Here is an 18,904-nt window from a genome sequence, read left to right as displayed (position 1 = left end):
CCTGTCTATATCCCCTTGCAGATTCCTTATATTCTCATCACAAAATGCCCTCCCACCTATTCTTGTATCATCAGCAAATTTGGATACATTACACTCTGCCCTCTCCTTCAAGTCATTAATATAGATAGTAAATAATTGAGGCCCTAGGACTGATCCTTGTGGCATTCCACTAGCTACATCTTTCCAACCCGAAAAAGACCCATTAATCCAGACTCTTTGTCTTCTCTGTGTTAACCAATTTTCCAACCTGAAAAAGACCCATTAATCCCCACTCTCTGTCTACTGTGTGTTGACCAATCCTCAATCCATGCTAATACATTAGCCCCAATACCGTGAACTCTTATCTTGTGCAATAACCTTTTATGTGGAACCTTATTGAATGCCTTCTGGAAATCCAAATAAACTACATCTACCGGTTCCCCTTTATCAATTCTGCTTGCTACATCCTCAAAGAACTCTAGCAAATTTGTCAAACATGATTTCCCTTTCACAAAACCATGTTGACTCTGTTTGATTGTGTTAAGCTTTTCTAAATGTCCTGCTGTTTCTTCCTTAATAATGGACTCTAGCATTTTCCCAACTACAAATGTTAGGCTGACTGGCCTATAGTTTCCTGCTTTTTGTCTCCCTCCCTTCTTGAACATGGGCTTCACATTAGCAGTTTTCCAATCTGCTGGGACCTTCCTGAAATCCAGTGAGTTCTGAAGTATTTCAACGAATGCCTCCACTATATCTGCAGCCACTTACTTTAAAACCCTTGGATGCAGGCCTGTGACTTGCCTGCCTTTAGTCCCATTAGTTTGTCAAATATTTTGTCCCTCGTGATAGAGACTGTCACAAAATTTTTCCTCCCATTAGTTCCTTGCTTATCTGGTATCTTTGGAATGTTTATAGTGTCCTCCACCGTGAAGACCGATGCAAAATATTGGTTTAAATTATGTGCCATTTCCCTGTTCCCCATTATCAATTCTCCAGTTGCATCCTCCAAGGGTTCCATGCTCAATTTAGCTGCTCTCTTATATACCCATAGAAGCTCTTGCTGTTTGTTTTTATATTTCTTGCCAATTTGCTTTCATAATCAATTTTCTCCCTCATTATTAGCTTTTTAGTCATCAGCTGCTGGTTCTTTAAAAATTCCCAATCCTCTGGCCTGCCACTAGTTTTTGCTGCTTTGTGTGCCTTAGTTTTTGATCGGATACACTCCTTAACCACCTTTGTTAACCATGCTTGGTTCATCCTTCTCATCGAGTCCTTCTTTTTGACTGGGATAAATTTTTGCTGAGCATTATGAAATGTCTGCTTAAATATCTGCCACTGCTAATCCACTGACCTTCCCCTTAGTCTATTTTCCTAGCCAGCTTTAGACAATTCTTTCTTCATAGCTCTGAAATTGCCCTTATTTAAGTTGAGGACATTGGTTTGAGATCCGAGTTGCTCGCTCTCAAACTGAATTTGAAATTCTACCATGTTGTGATCGCTATCCCCTAGAGCATCCTCAACTATGAGATCTCTTATTAATCTTACCTCATTACACATTACTAGATCTAAAATAACCTGTTCCCGAAGTAGGCCCTGCAATGTATTGCTCTGAGAAACAATCCCTGATGCACTCTACAAATTCGTCTTCCATGTTACCCCTGCCAATCTGATTTGTCCAGTCAATATGGGCAGATTAAAATCACCCATGACAGTTGTAGCATCCTTCTTACACACCTCCATTATTTCCCAATTTATACTTTGTCCTACAATGAGGCAAATCTTTGGGGGCCTATAGACAGCTCCCACTCGTGATTTCTTCCACTTGCTATTCTTTATTTCCACCCAAACTGACTTCGCATCATGATTTATTGCACCTATATCACTACTCACCACTGCACTGATACCTTCCTTTATTAACAAAGCTACCCCACCTCCTTTTCCTTTCCATTTTTCCAGAATGTTGGATACTCTTGAATATTGAATTCTCAGTCTTGGTCACCCTGCAGCCATGACTCTGTAATAGCTATCAAGTCATATCCATTTATTTCTATTTGGGCCATCAACTCACCTATCTTGTTACAAATGCTATGTGCATTCAGATAAAGAGCCTTAACTTTGACTTTTTACCATTATTACTCATTCTGGTTCTAATTTCTGCTGCACTCTTTTGCTTATATTTTCTGCCCCTTCCTGTCACACTTTGATTATCGTTCACCTTTTCACTACCCTGCACCTCTGCTCTCTCGTTTATTTTTGATTTTCTAAATTTCCCTCAAATTGAACCCTCCCCCCCACTAATTAGTTTAAAGCCCTGTCTACAACCCTTGTTATACGATTCGCCAGGACACTGGTTCCAGCATGGTTCAAATGAAGCCCATCACAATGGAACAGCTCTCTTCTTCCCCAGTACTGGTGCCAGTGCCCCATGAATCTGAACCCATTTCTCCCACACCAAACTTTGAGCCACGCATTTACCTCTCTAATTTTATTTGCCCTATGCCAATTTGCAGGTGGCTCAGGTAGTAATTTGGAGATTATTACCTTTGTGGTCCTGCTTTGTAATTTAGCCCTGAGCTGCTCGTAGTCAGTCAGCAGGAACTATTGTTATGGGCAGAACTTTGCCCTTGTCAGGCGGGCTCGGCGGGGGCAGGCGGGGACAGGCGGGGGCGGTCGAGAAGCCAACTGCCACCCGTGATCGGGGCCCGACCGCGATTTCATGCTGGCAGGCCAATTAAGGCCCACCCAGCGTGAAACCCGCTCTGCAGCGCTCAGCACTGCCTATGTGGGGGCGGGGGGGGTGGTGAGGAGGGTGAGCGCGCAAGTTCACTGCATGCTGGAAAAGCGCCCTGAGGCACCGAGCTGCCTCAGGGAGATGAAGAGTTTTGAAAATTAACAATTAAGCTTTTTAAAATGTTAAAAAACATGTTAGAAATTGGTATGAATTTTTTTTTTTTAATTTTAATGACTGTTCGAAATCTCATCCCGCCCGTGGATGAGGTTTCGCAAAAAATGCAAAGGCCGCTTGGCCTTTTTGCCTGCCTGCCAACCGTAAGGTTGGATGGGCAGCAAAAAATTTAAATCAATTGGATTGTCAATAGGCCTTTTAATTGTCAGCGGGCGCACTGCCGACTCTCACGCACACCCGCCAACTGAAATATTGCGCAAGTGCGCGATGATGTCAGGACGCACACCCGGCATCATCACGTGTCATTTTACGCTAGAGTGGGTTGGGCGCGTGCTCGCCCACTCAGCGAAAAATTCTGCCTTATGATTTAGTTAGGAACCGTTGCCATTTAAAAAGAAATCCGAACATCTTGTTTTAACCAGTGGAACTATACCACAAGATTTCACTTTTTTTTAGCAAAACAAACTTTATTGTGTGTAAAGGATTTAAGCAAAACAAGCACTTAACAATATGGTTCATAACTACATATGTTATGCACTCAGGTTTACTTCTTACTTCCCCCAATTCTCTTATAAGACATGTGTGGTAATTATGGTTTTACGTCATGTGTAGTATACCTTTAAAAAGGATGTTATAAAGGAAGATCACATGATCTTATGTAACCACTAGAGGACTAACACTGTAGTCAGTAGTATGGAAATAGGGTTTGGTGCGAAAGCACACAAGCATAGCTGCTGAGTACCTTTGTAAATAAACAGGATGGCCAGGATTTTCCGGCCCCATCGCGGGTGGGACCCGCCGTGGGTGAGGCGGCGCACCAGCTAGAAGTCCATTGACTTGTGGCTGGACCGAAAGGTCGTGGTGGCGGGCGGGTGCAGAAAACCCCACCGAATGTGTTGCACCTAAGGAGTGTCTGCTGATCAACCCTGTCTATTATATCAATTTGGCCATCCCACAAAAAGCGTACAATTGGGGTCTACAACAACAATCTTAAACTTATGTACTTCTGTAGGGACCACCCATAAGTATGCTACATTCCTGTGTGGAATTCTCCTCGGGTCCAGCTCAAACTTTCATTTACCTTCCCTTGACTGTGGATGTACATCCCTTGTACTGGTTACTGTTCAATACTTCCAAGCTAATTTGCTGGTTACTTTCTGTTTTAAAAGACACTGTGAGGCCTACTGTAGACTATCCCACTAGCTTCAAACTGGGCAATCTTCCATCTTTTGATCCTCACAAAGTTCAAATTGAGATTAAGCCTCACCTGCCTTCCACGCGATCAATGATGAAGTTTGTGTTTTACTCTGCTTATGTGCAGGTCTGTCTAACTGTGATATACTTTAGCTTCTCTCAGTGATCTGGAAACCACATGAGGTCCAAACTGCAAACACAAGCCTCTCCAAAACTGCAAACACCTAGATAAATTGAAACCAGAGAACTTTCTTAAGTGTTACCCATCTCCATGACAATGTAGCCTGTTCTGGGCTGACCCTTAAATTAATTATCCCTCTACTGAATGCTTTTAGACTACTTTAGCTCTAAGTCCCAAAACAAAAACATCTCTTTGAACTGACATTACTCCCAGTCAAACACACATAATGAGTCTTGGCTGGGAACACAGGCAATTATTATAATGTAAGAACACCTGCTCTCCAGAGGAAACATTGTTTGACTGACAGTTCAGGCTCTTTGACCTCTCCCGTTAATTTCCCAATTTTTTTTCTACAAGTTAAGCCGTTTCAAGGGTTTGTGGTTTCTGGTCTTTGAAACTTCAAAAGGCCTGGATGATTGAAACTTTTATTAGCTTCCACTTCAGACTTTCTTTTTCAAACATAGGACGAAGTTCTCAATGAATGACTTCTTTACAAGGGTTTTTTTTTAAACACATCCCGCTTTATACTATAGGGTTAATTTATCTAGAAAATACAAGGGCAATGGAAATGGAAGTGCCATAGCTTGGCATAGATGGCATGATGGACCAAATGGGGTGGGTGGAAGAGCAGAGCTTTGCATGGGGGGCATGAGGGACCATGGGGGGTGAATGGAACGGCAGAGCATGGCATAGGAAGCATGAGGAGACATGGGGGTGGGTGGAAGCGCAGAGCTTGGCATGGGGGGCATGATGGGCCATATGAGGTGGGTGGGAGGCATAACGTGGCATAGGGGGCATGTGGGGGTCTTTTGAGTTTATCTTTTAAATGCCTCCTCATGCAGAATAGGGTTTATGACCCCTCTAAGGGACTATGAACCATGACTCTAAAAACATGGCCCAACTCCATGAAAATTGCAGAGGAGAAGGTGATACCTACCTCCGCAATTGAGCCGGCCAGGTCAGGAGTGCTGGATGTGGACTTCTGACAGGAACCAGCTCTTTCACCCTTTCAAGGCATTCCTAAAAGTCAGGCAGCCTGGGAATTTGGTTGGGAATCAAGAATCGGGACCCGCTCACCATTTTTACAGGGCTATCAAGTCAACCCAACTCAGTGAGAATCCAGGCCCACTCTCTGGCTAAGTAGCCCACAAGCTGCTTTATAGCTCTATCTCTTCTGACTTAATTAACAAATTAAAGAACAAATGCAAGAATGTTAAATGTAAACTGGGAGAGACACAAATTACTTATTTACTTATTTCCTTTTAGATTCAGAGAGAGACCAGTTAAAATGTGTTGTAGAATCACTTTCATAAATGTTAAATATTGCTGAAAGAAGAGACATGTCTAAGCTTTTCGTCTTGCACTGATCAGGACACTTCGCAAGAATACTAATATGGGGGAAAACAACTATTTATACTGCATGTGAAGAGAGTGCTGATTGGTTGGCAACTCTCTTCACATACAGTATAAATTGTTGTTTCCCCTTACATTGGTAATCTTGCAAAGTGTCCTGATGAGTGGAAGACAAAAAGCTTAGATGTGTCTTTTCTTTCAACAACACTCAAGTACTGTACTACCAAACGACTAAATGTTAAATTGAAGAATTGAGCTGATAGCTCTTGTTTTCCACCAATAAGAATCCATTTATTTCCTTTTCTACAAATATTCATGTATATTATCTCACTGATATGTTTCTTGAAGCCTTTTTTAAATCTGGTGCCCAAGGTGCCTTGGTGGTTATACATTTAGTGCTGAAGATCACAATGTTTTGCAGGATGATCCTGAATCCAATCTTAAGCAGGTGCTCAGCTTTCGCGTGACACAGCCAGATGCAGATTAAAATTTATCCTAGTCTACAATGGTTCCTGACCAAATTCCACAAGACTCTCCACCCAGATCACAGATTGTTGTAATATGTCTTTGGATAGCAGCAGCCTTCACTTTAAGGGGAATGTGTCATGTGATCCAGCCTCAGTTTCACATTGGCCTGGAGCACAACACAGACCCAGCCCTGCAGCCCTGATGTCTGTCCATTGATCCGCCACATAAAGGCAGCTTTCACTTACAAGACAAACTGAAGGTCGAACTAGACACAACGGAGGAAGGTGGAATCATTAGAAGAGTACAATTACTTTAAGGCATATTATAACACAGATCAGCTGTCTGTGTGGCACTTCTCAGTAAAATTTCTAATTTGATGCAAAGTTTTGGCAGTTTTGTGTGAGGCACACACCCATGTAGATCTGAGTTCAGGTTTATTCCAACTAAGACCCTTTCTACTAGCTGTTGTAAATGACTTTTATCCAATCAATGTAGATATAGATCCACCAGATAAAAGAGAGGTGTACTAATTTACTGCTCATCAAGAGTGCCAACATAGAACTGCATCATTATTATTACAAGAGTATGAAAAAAATCCCACGCTGCATGTTTATTTTATGAAAACTAATGACTAAAACTTTCATTTTTTTAATTTCAAAATTTGAACTGTATTTAGGCATTTCAAATGCAATAGGATACTGATAAATGGTTTAAAAAATCTTGAAAATCCTCTCTAAAGGAGGACTTTTTACACATGGGTTCCTTCATGATTGATCAGATCTTTATAACTGTTCCCCCATTAAGAATTTGAAGAATGGTCTGGTTGCTTGTGTTAGGTAAGAGAGATCATTATATGATAGAATTTCACATTGGGGAGAATTTTCTGCGGGCTGGGCGGGAGTGGGCGCAGGTGGGCACGCAGCCAAAATCGCCACCCATGATCGGCTGTGCGTTGCCATTTTACATGGGCAGGCTAATTACGGCCCGCCCAACATGACACACAACCGGAAGCACTCAGCGCTCCCTGTGCGGGTGGGGGAGGAGGGAAAGTTGGGGCATGCGCTCTATCGCACATGCGCGTAAAAGAGTGCAGAAATCTCCCTAAGTCACGCAGCTGGCTCAGGGAGATTAATCTGATTGTGTAAACTTGAAATAAAGAATTTTAAAAATTATTCAGACATGTCCCCTCATGTGACAGTGTCACATGAGCTGGGACATGTCTATGAATTTTCTTAAAAATTTTTATTAAAGTTATAGAACCTTCATGAAACCTCATCCCGCCCGTGGATGAGGTTCCTTGAAAAATGCAACGGCCGCCTGGGCTCTTCGCCTGCCCGCCAACCTTAAGGTTGGACAGGCAGCCTTTACAAGTGCCTCAATTAGTTGATTAAAGGCCGACTCCGGGACGCGCCCGCTGAACTGAAGATCTGAATGACGCGCGGTGATGTCGGGACGGATATGTGTCAGCATGTGGGGCCCGCCCCCGCACACTAACCAAAAGATTCAGGCCATTAAGTTTGAGGGTGAGAAATTTGGATCTGAAACTAGTGTCTTAAACTTAAATAGAGGCAATTACAAGGGTATGAAGACAGAGTTGGCTAAAGTGTACTGGGAAAATAAGCTAAAACGTAAGATGGTAGAGAAGAAATAGCGGACATATAAGGAGATATTTCATAACTCTCAACAAAAATGTATTCCAATGAAAAAGAAAGACTTCATGGCTAACTAAGGAAGCTAAGGATGGCATCAAATTAAAAGAAATGACTTACAATGCTGCAAAGATTAGTGGTAGGCCAGAAGATTAGGAAAATTTTAGAAATCAGAAAAGGATGACTAAAAAAAAAAATCGAAAAATTGGAATAAGAAAGATCACTAGCAAGGAATATAAAAACAGACAGTAAAAGTTTCTACAAGTATATAAAAAGTAAAAGAGGAGCTAAGGTGCAGTGGTACCTTGGTGAGATTGGGGAATTAATAATGGGAAACAAGAAAATGGCAGAGATTTTGGACAAGTATTTTGCATCTGTAAGGCACAAACAGCATCCCAAGAATAGTAGAAAATCAAGAGGCAAAAGATCACTAGAGAAAAAGTACCAGGAAAACTAATGGGGCTAAAGACTGACAAGTCCCCTTGACCTGATGGCCTGCATCCTAGGGTCTTAACGAAAATGTCTGCAGAGATAATGGATGCTTTGGTTGTGATCTTCCAAAATTTCCTAGATTCTGGAAAGTCCCCAGCAGGTTGGAGAACTGCAAATGGAACACCACTATTCAAGAAAGGAGGGAGACAGAAAGCAGGAAGCTATACGTTCGATGCACATAGAGGGTTGTCTAACTAACAGGAAAAGGAGTTGGGATAAATGGGTCATTTTCAAGTTGGCAAACTGTAACTACTGGAGTGCTACAGGGATCAGTGCTAGGGATCAACTATTTGCAATCTACATTAATGATCTGGATTAACGGATCGACTGCATTGTAGCCAAATTTGCTGATGACACAAAGTTAGGTGGGAAGGTAAATTCAGAGGAGGAAATAATCCACAGAGGTATGGATAGGTTAAGTGAATGGGCAAAAAATTGACAGATAGAATAGAATGTGGGATAATGTGAGGTTGTCCACTTTGGCAGGAAGAATAGGAAACCAGAATATTATTTAAATGGAGAAAGACTGCAGAATGCTGCAGTACAGAGGGATCTGGGTGTCCTTGTGCACGAATCACAAAAAGTTAGCATTCACGTGGAACAAGTGATTAGGAAGCAAACGGAATGTTGGTCTCTATTGCAATGGGGAAGGAGTATAAATGTAGACAGTCTTGGTACAACTGTATAGGGCATTGGTGAGACCACACCTGGAGTACTGTATACAGTTTTAGTCTCCTTACTTAAGGAGGAATAGTCTTGCATTGGTAGCAGTTTTGCATTGGCAGCAGCACTGTGGGTGTACCTACACCACATGGGCTGCAGTGGTTCAAGAAGGCAGCTCACCACCACCTTCTCAAGGGCAACTAGGGATGGGCAATAAACGCTGGCCCAGCCTGTGAAGCCCACATCCCGTGAATGAATTTAAAAAAGCAGTTCAGAGAAGGTTCACTAGGCTGATTCCTGGAATGAAGGGTTGTCTTATGAGGAAAGGTTGAGCAGGTTGGGCCTATATTCACTGGAGTTTAGAAGAATGAGCAGTGATCTTATTGAAACAAATAAGATTCTGAGTGGGCTTAACAGGGTAGATGTTGAGAGGATGATTCCTCTTGAGGGGAAATCTAGAATTAGGGGACATAATTAAAAAATAAGGGTATCCCATTTAAGATGGAGATAAGGAGGAATTTCTTCTCTCAGAGGTTCATTAGTCTTTGAATTTACTTAGAACCATAGAACACTACAGCACAGAAAACAGGCCATTCGGCCCTTCTAGTCTGTTCCGAAATATTATTCCGCTAGTCCCATTGACCTGCACCTAGTCCATAACCCTCCAGACCTCTCCCATCCATGTATCTATCTAATTTATTCTTAAAACTTAAGAGTGAGCCCGCATTTACCACGTCAGATGGTAGCTCGTTCCACACTCTCACCACTCTCTGAGTGAAGAAGTTTCCCCTATTGTTCCCCCTAAGCCTTTCCCCTTTCACCCTAAAGCCATGTACTCTCGTGTTTATTTCTCCTAATCTAAGTGGAAAGAGCCTACTCGCATCTACTCTGTCTATACCCCTCACAATTTTGTAAACTTCTATCAATTCTCCCCTCATTCTTCTACGCTCCAAGGAAAAGTCCTAAACTGTTTAATCTTTCCCTGTAACTCAACTCCTTAAGACCCGGCAACATCCTAGTAAATCTTCTCTGCACTCTCTCAATCTTACTGATATCCTTCCTGTAGTTAGGCGACCAGAATTGCACACAATACTCCAAAGTTGGCCTCACCAATGTCTTTTAGACCTCATCATAACATCCCAACTCCTATACTCAATACTTTGATTTATGAAGGCCAGTATGCCAAAAGCTTTCTTTACAACCTTGTCTATCTGTGACGCCACTTTCAGGGAATTATGTATCTGAACTCCCAGATCCCTTTGTTCCTCCGCACTCCTCAGTGCCCTACCATTTACTGTGTATGTCCTACCTTGGTTTGACCTTCCAAAATGTAACACCTCACACCTTTCCACATTAAATTCCATCTGCCATTTTTTGGCCCAGTTTTCCAGTTGGTCCAGATCTCTCTGCAAGCTTTGAAAGCCTTCCTCGCTGTCCACAATGCCTCCAATCTTAGTGTCATCAGCAAACTGATCCAATTCACCACATTATCATCCAAATCATTGATATAGACAACAAACAACAATGGTCCCAGTACAGATCCCTGAGGCACACCACTAGTCACAGACCTCCAGTCTGAGAAGCAATCATCCACTACCACTCTCTGTCTTCTCCCACACAGCCAATTTCGAATCCAGTTTACAACCTCTCCATGGATACCAAGTGTCTGACCCTTCTGAACTAACCTCCCATGTGGGACCTTGTCAAAGGCCTTACTAAATTCCATGTAGACAACATCCACAGCCTTTCCTTCATCTACTTTCTTGGTAACCTCCTCGAAAAACTCTACAAGGTTCGTTAAACGCGACCTACCACGCACAAAGCCATGCTGACTATCCTTAATCAGCCCTTGGCTGTCCAAATAATTATATATCCGATCTCTCACTTCCAAAGATAGCGGTAGAAGCTTGGTCATTGAATATATTCAAAGTTAAACTAAACAGATTTTTGATGGACAAGGGAATTAAGGGCGATAGTGGACAGGCAGGAATGTGGAGTTAAAGCCACAGTCAGATCAGCCATGATCTTATTGAATGGTGGAGCAGGCTTGATGGGCTGAATAGCCTATGCCTGCTCCTATTTCTTATGTTCTTATGATTTTATGGTGCCATTGTCATTCGGGGATGTTGCCTGAATACTTTTTGGAGATCAGGAAATAATGCAGAACTTTCCTTCAGCATATCAAGAGACTGAGGTAGAATCCATGATAGGTTATATAGTACACGGGCTCTGGAATAATTGAGTCAGATGGTCCTTGCACATCCATTCTTTCGGACTTTCTTGTATACTTATTATTGGTCATGATGGCTTGTGTTAGCATCCTTCAGAAATGATGGATATGCAGCAAACAATCCATTTAGGCGGGGTGTCTTCATTTGGTGCAACTAAGCTGATGGCAATGAAGGCCAATTCTTGAGAGGCAGGTTCTGCCACAAGTGCCACGCGTGAAAAGTAACATTGTGGGTTGTTTTTAGCGTTGGCTCCTGTTGCCAAGCCACTGTATTAACTGTCGTCATGGCAGCGCATGCCACCCACAGGAGGGGACATCATTTCCGTCTTTCTCCAGCTAGTGACTCCCAGTCAGTAGTCAATGTTTAGGGCCTTCATGTCACGTTTGAAAGCATCCTTGAAATGGAGCCTTGGGTGCCCCACTGGTTGTCTGGCTAAGGCTTCCTTACCAGCACGGCTTATTGTGTTCTGAAATGAGATGTTTCCTAAGATCACATTGCACACAAAAATTGATCCAGCCAAACTAGTGATTAAAAAATCTTTCGAGTTATCAACAGTCACAGATTGCAACTCTTTCGAGTACAATCACAGTTTCTTGGTTTCCGGGAGTGGGACATGAACCCACAACCCTCTGATTCAAAGGCGAGGGTGCTATGAACTGAGCCACAGCTGACAACTAGTGATTAAATCCAGAGGTTGAAACATTTGGCCTGGGATAAGCATCAGCAAGGGTCCAGAATTTCCTTGGAGCAGCTCTCGCTCTGCCATCTTAACATCACTGTAAGTGCAGCAGAGTTCCCATTTACAACACACCTCTGCTGAAGCGAGAGCAATTCTCAGGAAATTCCAGGTGGAAAATCTAATTCTGGGACTAATTTCAGATGCTTCTGTACTACAGTCTAAAGTTCTGATTCTTAGATGTATGTTTGGGATGGAGATTATGTATTCCTCTGTTTACTAGCCGTTTTCCTAGGTACTTTAGCAGGTCCAAGTACCCCCTTTAAAAAGAGGCACTGCAAATGTGTTCATGTAAATGTATTAGGGCTTAGGAAGGAATGTGACTTATCTGTTTGTTCCACGATCTGAATCAAATTTCAGTGGTGCTAGAATTAGGTAATTTCCAAAATTCTTAAGTAAGTCTTTGTGGAAATGTTAGCTTTGCTGCTTTACATTAGTGTTTATTGCTCCGACATTTTAAAATGTTCTATTACATTATACCCATGCAGAATTGTTAAATATTAAGGAACTCATGCGAACATTAAAAATGTGATGAATGTGTTAAAAGATTGTAGTAGCTTCTGCTATAATAAATAAGAGATATACTCAAAGCCTCCAATTTTATGTTCCAGCACTGGATAATAATCTATTCATTGATCAGACATTAAAGTGTGGCTAATCTAATTTTCATATATTGCTTTCTGGATATATTTCAGAAAAAATTGAGTTAAACCTGTTCATATTGCGTCTGTGCATAGACAGGACGTGGCAAGAATCCCTGAAGAACCAGGTGGAAGCAGAACTGGAGTGCAGAGTCCTGGAAACACTGGAAACATCAACCTCGGAGAGAACACCAAGATGCAATCTGAATGTTGAAGAGCAGAAAAACGACCAGTGTGAGAATAAGTCCACTGACAACTTAATACTAGCACTTCCCTTCAGTTTTCTGCCTGGCGTTGAATCACCAATTAGAACAGTCACACATCTCGGCCTACCAACCTCCCATAGAATCTGGGGATGTCACTTTACTGATAGGAAGAATGCTTTGAAACACTGCTATAAAATAAAAGGTCTGGAGGCTTCAATGGAAGAGATATTTCATTCCAGCCTACAGCAATCTGACTTTAATGCATTTCCAGGTATTTGGATTTACTTCATGTTATGTCTTTCAGGTCTTGCTAACTTCATTTAGTAAATAGCTGCACTGTACTGACTTACACAGAAGTAGGAAATGCTAGTGTTGTGGGATTATCAATCAGAGGTTTGCCCTTTTGATAGGTACGAAATAAAATTGAGCAAAAAGTTAAAATTTGACAAGAACCTTTTACGGATCATCTTTTTGTCAGCCCACTTTTAGGTCTAGGATTTCTGCTGTTCCTCGTCTCGTTTTGCAGCATACTTTCGGCAGGCAGAGCTATAAATCAGTGCAAGTCCGAATGCCAGTCTTCACCTTCTGGGCCAAATGTTAATAACAGCTTCACTGGATCCAGGTTTACTTTTTGTATCCTTCCTAATTTCCCTTCACAATTACAGTAAATACCAAAAGCGACTCTGCATTGTTGGGTAAGACAGATGCAATTAAGGCAGATGTATCAGTAGTTGGTTCCACCCTTATGCTGAACTCTGCACCTGGCATTGGTGATGCTTATATAAAATATGCATTTTTTCTTATTCTTTCACAGAATGTGAGCATAACTGACAAGGCCAGCATTTATTGCCAATTCCCTGATTTCCCTTGAGAAGGTCATGGTGAGCTGCCTTCTTGAACCACTGCAAGTCCAAGAGATAAAGTGCTGTTAGATAGGGAGTTCCAGGATTTTGACTCAGTAATGTTAAAGGAACAGTGATATAGTTCCAAGTCTGGTTAGTGTTGTGACTTGGAGGGGAACTTGCAAGTGGTGGTTTTCCCATGTTCCTGCTGCCCTTGTCTTTCTAGATGAGAGATGTTGCAAATTTGAAAGGTGCTGTTAAAGGAGTCTTGGTGAGTGGCTGCAGTGCATCTTGTAGATGGTACACACTGTTGCCACTGTGCGCCAGTGGCAAAGGGAGTGAATATATAACATCATGGATATGTTCTGACTAAAAACAGTGCTGTTTTCACAAACTGGAGCCTGCAACTGCAGAGTGCTGCCATTTGGATCCAGCAATTCTTTTCACTTGTTTTCTCTTTGTGCTGTTTGTCTGGGAAGTTCATCTGGCAAAGCAGAAGGATCTCCTGAAGTGGGACTGCTGAACTGGCATTCCAAGGTTAGGAGCTTCCACTGCAGAACATCACTGAGGCAGCTAGAAATCACGTTAGAAATTTCCAGGAGTAGCAGTGATCCTGCACAATTGATTCTCTGATCTTATTTGGAGTTCTACAGTGGAAGAGCAGTGGAGATTCCACAAATTTCCAACCCCCATAACTGTGGGCTAATTTTCACAAGGAGACTCTGCATGCTGCCAATGGTGCTGTCACACTGGCACAGTTAAGAGTGACTGAGTGACTGGTGGCTGAGTGCAAAGAAAGCATAAATAAAAAGGAGAATGTGGCATGGAAGTGATTTACTAATTTGCATAATACTCCAGTGCTTAATCCTACTGTGAAATATAAATTTAGGATACAATATAAGCAGCATCAAGAACAACAACTTAATGTGCCAAGGCACTTCACAGGAGCATAATCAGTCAAAAATGAACACTGAGCCAAAGAAGGAGATGTTAGGAGGGGTGACTAGAAGCTTGGTCTTAAAGGAGTAGAAAGAGTACAGAGGCAGAGATGTTTAAGGAGAGAATTTTAGAGAGGGCTGAAGGCACAGCTGCTACTGAGGAGAGGAAATGAAGAATGCATAAAAAGCCAGCATTGGAGGAATGCAGAGTTCAGAAGGTTATAGGACTACAGGCCTAGTGATAGAAATGAGATAAAAAGGCCATGAAAGGTTTTAAACATGAGTTTGGGAATTCAACACAGTCAGCATTTGTGAATTTAAGAATTCAATTTTGCTACTCAGTACATAGCATTTTCATTCTAATCGTAGCAGGAGTCTGTACCTTGGAAAACAATATCCAACTTGGCCTGGGATCAAAGGAATCAACTTTCGAGGGACAGATGAGAGATGGGGGCTTGCCATTCCTGGACCAGAAGAAGCTCAAGAAATTCAGGTACGTCTTAATGACATCTTTGACCTTAGGCTGTGCTATAATCCTACAACATAATAGTTAATGAAATGCACCAAAAGCATTTTTGGAAACAGATCATATAATACTCTTTAATAGTCGTTATTATGTAGAATTGCAATACCAGATCAACAACCATAGGCAGAATTTTGCCGTCGGCGTGCGGCATGTGTCCTGATGTCACCACACGTCATTTCGATATTCCGTTTAGCGGGTGTGTGCCAGAGGCGACTGCTTGTCCGCCAAACTGTCAGTGGCCTATTAAGGACGTTAAAAAAGTAACTTAAGTTGTTAAGAACGCTGCCCATCCAACCTTAAGGTTGGCAGCAGGCGAAGAGCCCAAGCGGCCTTCACGTTTTTCAGGAAACCTCATCCATGGGCGGGATGAGCTTTTCTGAAGGTTTTATAAAATAAAAAAAAATATTTTCCTAACTTCATAGAAATGTCCCAGCTCATGTGACACTGTCACATGAGGGGACATGTTTAAATAAATTTTTACTTTATTTATTAAGAAGTTTTCTAATCAATTCACTCTCCCTAAGGCAGCTCTGTGCCTCAGGGAGATTGCTGCACTCTTTTGCGTGCATGCACGGAAGGGCTCAGGCCCCGACTCTCCCTCCTCCCCCCGCCCGCACAGGTAGTGCTGAGTGCTACAGGCCGCACGTTACGCTGGACGATCTTTAATTGGCCTCCCCGCGTAAAATGGCAGTGCACAGCCGATCGCAGGTGGCGATCGGCTCCGAGCCCACCCACACCTGCTCCCACCCAGCCCACCCGCCATAGGAAAAATTCTCCCCCATGATTGTGCTGTTGGTCACAATCGTCTACCCCACCTACATGCTTGTAATAACTTACTACCTAAGTTATCACTATCTGTTGTCAATACTTGAGAACAGTTAGAATTATAAATCCCATACAGAATAGTTCCACAAGTGACTGATTGGAAAATGTGATTTCATTTGCCAGGGCCACGTAAAAGGTGTTTCCTCAAAGTGGTCCGTGGGTTAAGAGTTTGTGAGTGTTTGTACGTAGCCCCCTTTTAACTTGAGTGGTTCAATTTAAAAAACAACAAGCAGCAAAGCTTTAGTATTAAACAAGATAAAGTTTAGTTTATTACAAAACTACTGCTGAAAGTTATGTAAGTAAAAGTGACAAAGTTATTAACTCAAATACAGATAAAGATTAAAATGCAGATTAAGGAAAAAAAGATACTTAAAGATGAGATTTTCAAATCTGTCTCTGAGGGATATAATTGTGGGCCCGTTGCTTGAATTTCTTCTTTCTGAAGTGAAGGTGTTAAAACCTGAAGTTTGGTTTAGCAGCTGCGATTGCTTATGAAGTTGAAGGGTCAAAGTTTTCCTTCGTAGGTGGTCTTGATAGGTAGAGCAGCAGCTGGGAGAGAGTTTAGACTCCTTTCTTTACTGGAAAAGCAGCTACTGACACTTGGAAAATAGCCTGTTTTTTTTTCTCTCAGCAAACCAGGGATGGTTTTCTGGATGCCTTACTCTGTCAGTCTCGGTGGCAGAGAGAAACGCAGCTCTCACGTGCTGTTCACAGTTAATTTGGCTGAGAGCTGTGGGCTGGAACTGACTTCCAGAGATCTTCTAGGTTCTCTGCAGTGCTTCATACAGCCTCCTTTATACAGTTATACAGTGGGGACCCCACCACCTTCCCATCTCTGCCCCAATTAAGTCTGGAATGGGAAGGCTCTTGAATAGCCTTCCTGCTCTGTCACTAATTGAGGCTCTTAAGTGGGCAATTAGTGCCCACTTAAGGGCCACAGCCTGCCATGCTGATATTCAACCAGTGGCAGAGGCTAATGTACGGGTGGCTCAGTTCATAGCACCCTCGCCTTTGAATCAGAGGGTTGTGGGTTCATGTCCCACTCCCGGAAACCAAGAACTGTGATTGTACTCGAAAGAGTTGCAATCTGTGACTGTTGATAACTCGAAAGAGTTTCAACCAGTGGCAGGCGGGGCAGTCGCCAGGCAGGAAGCCTGAAAAGCAAACCCTGATGGAGTTGCTTGTGGGCTCCCGTGGAAAGTAGGTTTCGTTCAAAGGCAGTCAGTGCCTGATCAAGGGACCAGGCATAAGAAATGGGGGTCCCACTGAGAGCCAACCCCCCCCACCCAATCCCCACCCTGCAACACCCATCCCACTGTCACTCATCTTTGTCCTGGGTCCCTTGGCGATCATAGGCCTTGGTGCATTGCTGACAGCTACCACTGCTCACACTAGCACTGCATGCAATAAACAGCTGCTGATTAGCCAGCAACTTTTGCAGGGTGGGACTTCTGGGTCCTTAATCTTAGCCTCCGGCTATCTAAGTGCCAGTTCAGCTCTAAATTTGGCAGGCCTTCCTCAAAGGATGTGATGTGGAGCTCCCACTGACTCTCCAGTGACCAGGTGAGACCTCTGTTGCCTCGATTAAAAACTGCCCAACATTCTTAGTTTTGTAAAACAAAAACAGAATTATCTGGAAAAACTTAGCAGGTCTGGCAGCATCGACAGAGAAGAAAAGAGTTGACGTTTTGAGTCCTCATGACCCTTCAACAGAACTGAGTAATATTAATAAAATTAGGAATTAATATTCCCTAATATTACTCAGTTCTGTTGAAGGGTCATGAGGACTCGAAACGTCAACTCTTTTCTTCTCCGCCGATGCTGCCAGACCTGCTGAGTTTTTCCAGGTAATTCTATTTTTGTTTTGGATTTCCAGCATTCGCAGTTTTTTGTTTTTATTCTTAGTTTTGTTACTTGCATCTATACTTTTTCTCATTCTCGAAAACTAGTTGCAATTGCTCGTATCAGCTGTTGATCCCTTCAATCATTTTGATAGGTTTGTGTGTAACTGGTCACATATACCAATGGTTTATGATGAATGAATGAGAGATGTAGGAATGAATGTCAGAGAGATGTTGTTCTATGCTTTCTTCAATCTCAGGAAATACTCCAAAGAAGGATTTTTAGAAATGATTTCAAAAGAAAGAAACAATGGGTTAAAGGAAGGTAACAATGACATCAATGGAGTTCAACTGAACAGGTGACACTTTACTGATTTTGTTAAGATTGATCCTTCTATTGATAGAAAACTTAAGCCTATCATAATTGTCCAGGCTCATTTTTTAAAATAATTATTTAAATATTCTTGGAACCTTGAAAGACTTTACTTTAAAATAACTTTATTTAAAATACACAACAGTCTTAATATTTTATTTTTACAAGGCTGAAACCAGTTTTCTATGTTTTGATCTTATGAAGAAATCATGAAAACTTCAGTGGATGTATTTGCTATCTTGTATGTTTGATTGGGGTCTTTGGTTCCAGCAAAAGTACCATGTGTCACATTTTGGTGGGTGGGCCTGGAAAATTGGGCAAGAATCCCTTATATCTGACCTCATCTACCTTTGTGCTGGCTCCAGTTCTCTGCCATCATTTATGTTGGTTACTGGATATGCAACCCTGATACCAGTGAGCCCATTTAAGCGAGGCGTCAATGATTAATGTCAATACAACACGTGTTATCATCATCACCCCAATGGCAATATCCCACTCTCAGCTTCACAATCGAGGGAAACTCTTTCGAGTTACCAACAGTCACAGATTGCAACTTCTTTCGAGTACAATCACAGTTCTTGGTTTTCCGGGAGTGGGACATGAACCCACAATCCTCTGATTCAAAGGCGAGGGTGCTATGAACTGAGCCATCACCCCAATGGCACTGGCTGTTCTCTTCATCAGCATTCAATAGTTACCCAATGTTGCTAGGTGAGGCACAATATCTCAATTTATATTTAAACCTTTAAGGTCAAGCTGAATTTTGTTTTCCAAGATATAGACTCCTGCTGTGATTGGCATAAAGGGTGGAATTTTCTCACCTTTGTCCTACCATTCCAGCAGGAATTTTTTTCTGTGAAT

At 42.2% G+C, this 18,904-nt stretch overlaps 1 protein-coding gene across 1 annotated transcript in view; it reads left to right on the top strand.

Annotated features, from left to right (window-relative positions):
- Nucleotides 1–13,320, top strand: part of LOC144680828 (uncharacterized) — a 200,891-nt gene extending 187,571 nt beyond the window's left edge. Inside the window, exons 4-5 of the mRNA XM_078542260.1 lie at nucleotides 12,589–12,969; nucleotides 13,177–13,320. Coding sequence (XP_078398386.1) covers nucleotides 12,589–12,969; nucleotides 13,177–13,187 — 392 coding nt within the window. The 3' untranslated portion in view covers nucleotides 13,188–13,320. The remainder of the gene's footprint in view (nucleotides 1–12,588; nucleotides 12,970–13,176) is intronic.
- The last annotated feature ends 5,584 nt before the right edge of the window (nucleotides 13,321–18,904 follow it).

Source organism: Cetorhinus maximus, chromosome 5 (assembly GCF_964194155.1).
Source record: "Cetorhinus maximus chromosome 5, sCetMax3.hap1.1, whole genome shotgun sequence".
Lineage (NCBI taxonomy): Eukaryota > Metazoa > Chordata > Chondrichthyes > Lamniformes > Cetorhinidae > Cetorhinus > Cetorhinus maximus.
Note: the sequence above shows the minus strand (reverse complement) of the source record. Positions and strands in the feature narration are given on the sequence as shown.